This window comes from Scardinius erythrophthalmus, assembly GCF_964197995.2.
Source record: "Scardinius erythrophthalmus genome assembly, chromosome: 22".
Classification (NCBI taxonomy): domain Eukaryota; kingdom Metazoa; phylum Chordata; class Actinopteri; order Cypriniformes; family Leuciscidae; genus Scardinius; species Scardinius erythrophthalmus.
The window spans coordinates 17,635,765-17,646,626 of NC_138242.1; the positions used below are offsets into that span (position 1 = coordinate 17,635,765).

General features: G+C 36.3%; 1 protein-coding gene across 1 annotated transcript; it reads left to right on the top strand.

Annotated features, from left to right (window-relative positions):
- Positions 1 to 2,703: 2,703 nt before the first annotated feature.
- On the top strand, positions 2,704 to 7,059 carry prdm14 (PR domain containing 14; the record flags this gene model as incomplete). The annotated part of the gene is made up of 8 exons (XM_081352477.1): positions 2,704 to 3,256; positions 3,695 to 3,745; positions 3,843 to 4,003; positions 4,151 to 4,418; positions 4,537 to 4,739; positions 5,446 to 5,547; positions 6,499 to 6,718; positions 6,911 to 7,059. 8 exons carry the CDS (start codon positions 2,704 to 2,706, stop codon positions 7,057 to 7,059), a joined length of 1,707 nt encoding a protein of 568 aa, XP_081208603.1.
- Positions 7,060 to 10,862: the final 3,803 nt, after the last annotated feature.

A 10,862-nucleotide genomic window follows, 5' to 3' on the forward strand; every position in this document is an offset into this window, starting at 1 on the left:
ATAATCATCTCATGGCTTATGTTTTCCATTTTACAGATAAAATGATGCAAAGATCTTTCTAAAATAAATAGCTTTTTAAAAGTTGGAAAACCTTGTTTTGACATAGTTCGTAGGTTTATTTAGCCTAATAATGGCGCGCTTGCCAAATCATGTAAATCAATGAATGTAGCGACAAAACGCGTTTATTCAATGTAAAAGAAAAAATGCTTTATAAACATTGAAGACAAAAACACAACACCCGTTACACAGGAACTGAATGAATAGTGTCTTATTTAATATAAGAGAATATCAGAAGAGACAATTACGAAGTAGCCTACGATGTGTCTTAACACCGCAAAACTTTTTTTTATAATTATCAAATAATTTACAAATAAATATAGTATTATTATATAAATAAGTGTATATTGTTAATAATGACAGTAACAAATTGATTGTTATTTGTGGTATCTAAAAAAATGTATGGTTACGATTTATTTTATACATTTAAGTAGCCTACTGAGTATGCATAATTTACTGTTATTACTATAGTAAGTATGTAACGTGTAACAAGGACACTGTAATAAAGTGTTATCAAGTCTTTGCTCAATAGTTTATTTTTTGGTGTTATATTTTTGTGGTCTAAAAAATTCAAATTTGACCAAGCAGAACTTAATGATTATAATGAATTAATACTTGTTCTTTTTATTTAGAAATAATTATGATAGCTCAAATTGTATGATTGTGCTAAAGAAAAAAAAATAGGCAAGACCTATTTACATTTTTATTTAAAATACCCTTTCTTCATAATAGAATTACCTCTAATTTTACTTTTGTGTGTAAATGATATTGCTGTGAAACTTTTCATGGTATTAAATAATCTACAACAGATGTTTCGTCTGTGTTGAACTCCATGTAAAAAAGTAGCCTATTATTGGTTTAACTTAAAGTATAAGTTGCCTGGTTGCCTTAACATTTTGAGTTCATTGAAATAAAAAAATTGAGCTAATACAATGGAGATTGGCTTAATAAATTAATAATAAATCAATTCAAAATATCGTGTTATCTGAACTACATCAATTAGCCTATTTAAGTTGATATGATAAATGAAAAAAACATGATAAATCATGAAATGATTGTTTACAGTGATGCACACCGTTATTAAACATGCTGCTGCTGCTTTGGTTTTCACAAACAGCCTCTATCTAAACTGAACTCGTGCCGTTCTCGCCGTTAGGAGCGGTTAACAGTGCGCCAGTAGTTAACACATTAGAGACTGCGGTGCATATGAAAGAGAGCTGTGAGAGGATTCTCAGTGCTACTACAGCGTGTTAAAGTGTAATTCCCTGAGGATGAACCCCAGACTGACCAATGACAGCACAGATCCGGGAAAGGCATCCCCTCTCGAGTAGCTATCCTACACTCAACCATATGTCTTCAGACCTGTCTCAAGCTTCACACACACAAGACCTTAGATCCTGAAGCGCCAAGTAAAGCTTCCCCAAACACAACAGGAGCATCTCAGGACTTGCACAAGTCGCTATATGGTAAGAACATCTTTTAAGCAATTAACAATATTTTTTCTAGTTTTGAAGACAGCAATAAATTATTTGTTTTGTTTTGTTTTGCATTAACATTATGGATTTAAGGCCACTCTTCATGTGCAATAACCAGCTGAGGTCAGGAGTCTATGGAGCATGACACCTTTAATGCTTTTTAAAAGAGTTGGAAAGGCTTCATTAATGGTGACCTTTCTTGCTGACCCTCTGTTCTTAAATTGTAGTGTCATGACCCTCATTAGTCTCTGTTAGTGGCGCGCTCGCGCACCGTTTATTCCAGCGGTCAGTTTAGAAAAAGTAGAGGAATACTGGAAACTTTTACTTTTGAAATCTCTGCAGTCAGAGTTATTTCTGTGTTGGGTTACTTGACAAAGCATTTTACAGTGCATTTAGAAAGTCAGATTTTTGGTTTGTCCGTGTTGTAATATATTATCATACTGTTTTAATTGCTCAGTACATTTCAACTTAATACACTTTAAATAAAATAAAAGTTGCAATAACCAGCCCAAAATGGTTGGGAATGATATTGGCTAAACATTTGCAAAGAACCTTTTTTTTTTTAAGTACTTATCATTTAAATTTGAATTTGGGCAAAATGGGACAATATACACTTTTAAAAATAAATGTTATTTATTGGCATCTATGGTTCCATGAATATACTTTAACATCGACTGTAACAAATTATATGATCAATAAGTTATGACAACATGTTTTACATTGCTTTTACTTATCAAAATAAGCAATTTTATTCAACTAATTTTTTTTAAGTCAGTTTAATGTAATTTAAGTTGAAATGACTTAAACATCTAAGTTGATTGTATGAAAAATTTAATGCAGCAATTTTTTTTACATTGCACTAAAGGTTCTTTGTAGTGGAATTGGGTTCTTTAGATTATTAAAAATGTCACTAAGAAATTAAAGGAGTGTGCCCTCTAAAATTTATATATCATTGGAATTGTTGTCTGAAATATTTAAGTAAATGCCAAAGTTACGGCCAGCAAGTTGATTGCCCTTTTGGAGAAAATCGACATGAAACTCTGAAATCACAGAATTTGTGAAAACTTGGATGGAAACAAAGATAATGTTATAGTGATGAAAACATTTTTACAGTCTACAGGACTGAATACAAACCGCAAGTGAAATCCTCGGATCCCCCTCATCGGCTGTGATGTCGGTGTCTCTCTCCAGTCACCCCGCAGTGAGAGACAGGAGTCTCGCTGTCTACTCGTCTCTGCCCGGCGCGCACTACACGAACATCCTCAAGAGCGCGCACAGCATCTTCCATCCGCTCAAGTCTCTGGGCCGCATGGTGACCGACGCACAGACAATCATGCCGTTCAACTTCACCGGGACTCCGTCTTTTTTCAGCCACAACAGCCACCAGACCGCGGTGTTCCACGAGCAGATCCTCAACGTGTCCAACAGGCCATATTTCCAGCACTTGCAGCCTCCGCAAAGCATGTACACCAGACACGAGGAGCAGAGCACCGGCTCTCCGTCCGAGTTCAGCAGCCCCTCCAGCAGAAAGTCTTCTTCGGCTTCATCCTCTCCGGTTAAGGACAACTTCGGTTGCCTGCAGGCTGCAGACCCGACACCCGAGCACACGCGCACCTTCAGTTTTACAGAGGAAGACCTGTTCACGGTCCTGTACGGATATTCCAAAGAACAAGGCCAAAATCCTGGACATGCCATCTCTGGACTATCCTTCCCTCCCAGTGCAGGTATATGATAATCATTTTATTGTATAACACTCTTCACTGCAAAAAAAATAAAAATAAAATCATTTTCGATGTGAACAAAAAAGGAAAACAAATCTGGCAACATGTATTATGTTGCACACTTAAAATATTTTACGTTGTTTTATTGCAATTAGGCTACTACACTTTTCATTCTATTTCAACGCCATGCATGTTGTTTTTAGTTTTTCATGTTGGATTATCATAATTGTGTACTGTAAAATTTTAAGTACAATCAACTTGGATGTTTAAGTCATTCCAACTTAAATGATACTAAACTGACTTTAAAAATAAGTTGAATCTTGTATGACTAACAAAAAAGTTATTACCTGATGTAAAGCAATGTAAAAACGTTGTCATAATTTATTGATCATATATTTTTTACAGTGTTGTAACCAATTTTTTTATTCCCCAATGAATTAGCTGATCGTCATCTTCTCCCTGTTGATACCGGAGGATTTGAACGCCCAGAAGGTAGAACTTTTTTTTTCTTTCTTTCTTTCTTTCTTGAGAATTTCTATTCTGAAGTTTACTGCTGGCAATTTCATAGAGTGTGTCTTGAATTTTTCAGGCTTATCGATTCTCCAAACTAATTGTGGAAGCGTTTCCCATTGTGGTGTTTTTGCTGATAAAAACACAATTCCAAAAGGCACGAGATTTGGACCGTTTCAGGGCAAACTGGTGAACACAAGTGAGATCAAAACCTATGATGACAACACGCTCATGTGGGAGGTAAACAGCAAATTTGAAATAAGCATTATTGCATTATTATTTAATGCGTGTGTGTGGGGGGGAAAACACGATTTTTCAGTGAGATAATGCATACGATATATTTATATTAAATTCCAAACCTTTTTTTTTTCTCTCTCTCCCTAAAAGATCTTTGAGAACGGGCGCTTGAGCCACTTTGTGGATGGAAGAGGCGCTCCAGGGAATTGGATGTCGCTGGTGAAGTGCGCGCGCTTTCCAGAGGAGCAGAACCTGACTGCGGTGCAGTGTGAAGGCCAGATTTACTATGAGGCCTGCAAAGAGATCCGAGCCGGCCAAGAACTGTTGGTCTGGTACGGAGACTGCTATGTGCAGTTTCTGGGTATTCCTCTCACCCTCAAAGAGTTTATTGATGCCAGTGAAGCGCTCCCAGCTGAAGGTATGTGCGCGTATTGGAAACGCATCTCTCTATATAAAGTTATTTTATAGTCCAGCACGTTCTGTCATTTGTTATGAGATTATAATGTGATGTATTTACAAATGTTTCTTCGTTCCAGATTCTGGAGAGGGTTTTAAGTGTGATCGCTGTGGTAAAGTGTTCGCGTATAAGTACTACAGAGACAAACACTTGAAATACACGCGCTGTGTGGATCAGGGCGACAGGAAGTTCCCCTGCCACCTCTGCAACAGGTCTTTCGAGAAGAGAGACCGACTCCGAATCCACATTCTCCATGTGCACGAGAAACACAGACCGCATAAGGTAAATATATCTTCGTGCGGATAGCCTACTTTTACGTGGGGAAACAATCAGCTGTGGTGCTGAAAGAACAGCTCCCTTTTAGAAAAACTGCAACCGATGCCCAAAAGAAAATATCAAGATATTGCCATTTTACTAATATTTTCTCACTCAACTCGTATTTCAAATTATTTGATTAAGAATTAGTGTATAAGGGTCTTTAAACAAAATGGGTGCCTTTTCCATTTTGGAATTGTGATTTTTTTTTCTTTTTTATGATTTAGAATAATTACATTTTTAAGAATTTACGGATTATGATTTGTTTTGTTGCTTATTTTTAAGTACAATCAACTTGATGTTCAAGTCATTTCAACTTAAATTACATTAATCTGATTTATTAAATTATTTGAATTTTGTATGACAAAAAAAGTTGAAAATTGCTTAATTTATTTTAAAGAGCAATGTAAAAACATAGGCCTATGTTGTCATAACTTATTGATCATACATCTTTTAACAGTGTAGTATCGTCATCTTAATAAAGAAAGGGGTAAATTTTTGTTTCAAATAGTAAAACTTGATGTTAGCTTAAATTGTCGCGTTTTACACATATGCTAATGAGGGACACAAAAAGCACCCTTTCGAGAAATGTCCGAGATGCACTAATGGTAAAGCTTTTTACCATGTCAATAAAGCGTCCTGAATGTAATTTGCGACCCTCTTTTTCCTCTAGTGCTCCGTGTGCGGCAAAAGTTTCTCGCAGTCCTCCAGTCTGAACAAACACATGCGCGTGCACTCAGGAGAGCGGCCTTACAAATGTGTTTACTGTAACAAGGTGAGTGATGCTCAGCTCTTATACAGGTGCGTTTCAGCTAAAGTACACTGCTTTAAATTCATGGTTTATCTGAGCTCTCTTTAGCGCTGGACTCAATCTTAGAAGACACTTATGTGCTAATTAATGGCAGATGCAGATCCAGTGCATTGTGCATGAGGATTAGCCTATGCTTTAATTTATGACTCTCAGAGAGACAAAAGTTTGTCTGTCGCTTTGTTTTAAACTCGTCTCGTTCTATTCTTAAACACTTACGCGTGCTATAAGAGGCTCTGCAGTGGTCACATGTCACTCTATCTGTTCTGTTTGTGGACTGCCAGAGACAGTTTTATCCCTATAGGACCAATGTGTGTGGGTCATGTTTTACCTACACCAACGGAAACCCAGTTTTAATAAACACACTAATGCATGGAATGGTTTATATAGGCTAGTCCTATATATAAAATCAGCCTGATCTCAAGAAAATACGTCTCTATAGCACGCAATTGTGCAATTTATACGTGGAAATTAGTTTGTACATGCATATGATACGCAGTTTTCGCGTGCATTTGAAACGCACTTTATTGCGTGTAATACACACTAATTCTAACCAAACGTATACACACGCACACCACTACTAAACCTACCCATGCGTATCCATGCACGTAAAAACTCATTTTCGCATATTGCACGATAAACACAATGAGTGATGTAGAGACGCATTTAGTGTGACCCACAGAAAGGTTTTTATGACGGTTAGGTTTAGGAAAATTGTTGTTGCTGTTGTTCTTCTTGTTGTGGTTATTTATAGACATAGAATTTAATTAGGCTACATGTTCTTGCATTTTAAAATGCAAATAGCCTACCATTAGGCCTAATTGTTTTAGAGATGTTCCTATTTGGATATTAAAGTAACTTTTTTGCTGGTGTATATTACCATTATTCAATATGAACGTGTATTTGTGAATGTCACAGGCGTTCACGGCCTCCAGCATCCTCCGCACGCACATCCGCCAGCACTCCGGCGAGCGGCCGTTCAAGTGCAAACACTGCGGGAAAGCGTTCGCCTCTCACGCGGCACACGACAGCCACGTCCGCCGGACACACGCCAAAGACAAGCCCTTCTCCTGTGATCTGTGTGCAACCACTTTCCAGGATGCACAAGAGTTGAAATATCACACAAAGACGCATAAAAGTAAGTATACCCTTATACCCAAGCAACCAAAAATGATGTGAGGAAAACATTTATGAAATTTGAGAAGGACCGAAAACGAAAACAAAATTATTAATAACATAATAAACATTTGTTGGATTCATGTGTCAATTATTAATTAAATATATAAGACTATTTATGGGCAAATCTAAGAAAATATGTCTCTGCCCTTAGAGCTACCACTTTTGGACAGCACTGTTGTTCTTCCTGGAGACGAAAACACGCTCTTCCCCACCAACGATTCTTTACAGAAACAGCTGGGAGACAGTTTCTCTTTTCCCGGGATGACCAGCATCACCTCCGAGTACAGACCCTGGAACTAATAATGCTTCACCACTGCATCTAAATCACTGGTTACGTTATTCTGCCTTTTCCCAGAAAAAAGATGGCTTGCGTCAATGTTGTTTGCCGGTAGCCTATTGTGTATTTTATTTAATCTAGTTACAATATTTTTTGCTTTAACTTTATTATTTTTTAATGTTGTTTCTATTTATTAAAATGTATTTGGCATTAGAATTTTTTTTTGTACTTTTTAAAGTTAGCTCAAAGCAAATATTATGTCGTCGTGTAATTGCAAGCTGCACAACCAAAGCAAGTTAATAATACCAAAGCAAGTTAATAATACCAAAGACTGAATTTATTATTATAATTATTACTACTGAATTTCCTGTTACCTATCGTTCATTTATATTTGTATTGTCTTTATCATGAGCTGTAACTGCTGTTCAAATTTGTCTGTGTCGGATCGTCTTGCAAACTGAAAATTAAAATCAATGATATGAGAAATAACTGTTATTATTACTCTTAAAGAAGATCATGTTTTTGTTCGATGAAACTTTCTGAAAATTGTGAAAGGGATTTATTAAGAATGCAATTTTTGTTGCTTCGATATAAAGGCTGTTTAATTCAAATCGAACGAATATTCGACTAATATTCTGGTATTATTGATTAAACTTTTATTTCAATGGCCTACCACTTTTAATAGCCTATTATTAATACTATATTGTTAATATAAAACGTCTTTAAAAAAAAACGACCGATAGATCAAGCATAGACACAGTGATTCACAATTCTGTTTCAAATAGTCTCTCTTTCTCTTTTATGCACAGACAGAAATTCAGATAAACTGGAAATGCCATGGAGAAATATATATCACATCACTGTTTAAATCATTCACATTTCAAAAAGGAAGAAATGAATGGAGGAACACTATGACATAATGGAAACAATCACTCTGAGGCTCTGAGATAGATAGATAGATAGATAGATAGATAGATAGATAGATAGATAGATAGATAGATAGATAGATAGATAGATAGATAGATAGATAGATAGATAGATAGATAGATAGATAGATAGATAGATAGATAGATAGATAGATAGATAGATAGATAGATAGATAGATAGATAGATAGATAGATAGATAGATAGATAGATAGATAGAAAAAGTTTCTGCCTTACATTTTTAAATACAATCAACTTGGATCTTTAAGTTATTTCAACTTAAAATAAATTAAATTTACTTAAAAATGAGTTGAATCTTTATTTTGATGAGTTAAAGCAATGTAAAAACACATGTTGTCATAACTTAGTCTACATGGGAAGTCGACATCTATCTACACTGTAAACAAATTATATGATCAATGAGATTTTAGAGTGTGCACTTATAGTGTTTTACTAAATGATGGTCAGCGACAGGAGAGGAGGAGTGTGAACATCCCCCAACAGCAAATTAATGACAATGGACTACTGCAATGAGGTGGTCTAGTGTGCAGAGAATGGAAACAAAGGCGGTCTCACTGACATCTGCTGCCCTCTGATTGTGTCTTCATGCTACCAACTGTCTGTGATGGAGAATGAAAGAGAGAAAAAGCCTTTCTGACAGATCACTCCTTCCATGAGTGTTCACCTTCTCAAAACACACAACAACAACAAAGGGTCAAAGGGCATAGCCAAATGTGACAATCATTTGTAATGCTGTTTGTTGTGGTTATGTAGAATGCTAGACTGAAGCATTTTATAAGTGTGGATGAGTTTGTTGAATTTACCTCAAGTTATTGTATTTGACCCATTTCCTGATATCATTACATCCAGTCACTCAGCATACTCACTTTAAAATATTCCTATACAACATCAGAGATCGAGCAGACGTGGCTTTCTTAGCATCAGGCTCAGAGATCATGTAAAGATGTTGAGCTTATATCCATAGTCATTGTTGTGAGGGATTCCCTGGCTAGGCTTCTCATTTGACTGGATTACCTGCAGAGTCTCAATGGTCCCCCTGCCATCAGATTCACCCAGTGCTGGCACAGGGAGCTGACATGGATTCCTATTATTAATTTCACCCTCACTGGTTACATACAAAACTGGCCGGGTCATAGGTCAAGATTCAGAAGACAATTCAATTACCCTGTCATCCTTCAGCCGGGAGAGATGCAGGCTTTACCATTCTGTCCGCAGCTTTTGAAGTTCCCTGGGGCTTCTGGTAGTACATATGTACATCAGAGCTCATGGTGAGTTAACAGAGCTTTGAGGAATAATAAAATCCAATAGAAGCCCTGAGGGCCAATGATAAAAAGCATCCTAGATGATGGTATGTTTTCCCCATGCATGCAGACCAGAAAAAGTGCACTTAATTGTATTGAATGTGCACTTGTAGTGCACTTCAAATCCAGAGTAAACTTTTATGACTGTTTTTAACAGACTTAAAGGGTTAGTTCACCCAAAAATGAAAATTCTGTCAGTAATTACTCACCCTCATGTTGCTCCAACCCCGTAACTTTCGTTCATCTTCAGAACACAAATTAAGATATTTTTGATGAAATCTGAGAGCTGGATCACTCCTCCTGCAGGCTTATGGACACCTTAACTTGCTGGCCCAGAAAATGTATTAAAGACATTGTTAATATAGTCCAAGTGACTCCAGTGGCTCAATCTTAAGTTTATAAAGCGACGAGAATACTTTTTGTGCGCAAAAACAAACAAAAATAACGACTTTATTCCACTTTTCATTTCCTTCTCTCTGGACCTCGAGTTTTTTTACGTAGTGTTTAAGCGTAGCGCGTCTGTGTTGCACGTCACCACGTAGGCTCACTATTGGGCGACTCTGGTCATGTGTGATACGTGGTGACGTGCAACACAGACGCGCTACGCTTGAACACTACGTAAAAAGACTCGAGGTCCAGAGAGAAGGAAATGAAAAGTGGAATAAAGTCGTTATTTTTGTTTGTTTTTGCGCACAAAAAGTATTCTCGTCGCTTTATAAACTTAAGGTTGAGTCACTGGAGTCACTTGGACTATATTAACAATGTCTTTAATACATTTTCTGGGCCAGCAAGTTATAGTGTCCATAAGCCTGCAGGAGGAGTGATCCAGCTCTCAGATTTCATCAAAAATATCTTAATTTGTGTTCCGAAGATGAACGAAAGTCTTACGGGGTTGGAACAACATGAGGGTGAGTAATTACTGACAGAATTTTCATTTTTGGGTGAACTAACCCTTTAAGTGCACTTTGTGATAATGTCAAATTAAAAGTGTTACCTTAAAGTGAATATTATATAATTAATGATGCTTTAAAGAAGAAAACTTATTTTGATGTGTTGACTATCTATCATATAAAACACATTTAAAGAACCTGATTATAAATGACATGCAAGTTTCAGCGTTAAAGTATATTTGGTTACACTTTATTTTAAAGTGTCATTGTTTGTGTAATACTGAGTTAAATACTGAGTAATAACAACATGTATTTACTATAGGTTTAGGATTAGATTTTGGGTTAGTTGCATGTAATTATGCATATGCAGTTCCTGTTATTACTAGTACTATGTGACAAGGACACTGTAAAATAAAGTGTTACCATATAATTTTACCATTAACATTACCATAAATGCTTGTCAGTATATTCTGCAGTGCACAAAACCGAATTTCAAGAACAATAGAAGTAATTAGGAAATTACTAATGGCTTTCAATTTACATTTGAGATATATTACATATTTCAAATAACATGCAATTGTGTCCGAAGACGTTACATTCTAATTTCTGTAGTAAGTAGGCTACTCTTCTTTAAAGTATGACCAAGTGTACTTCTTTTTCACAAGGGGAATGTTGGACGACGCAGCACAT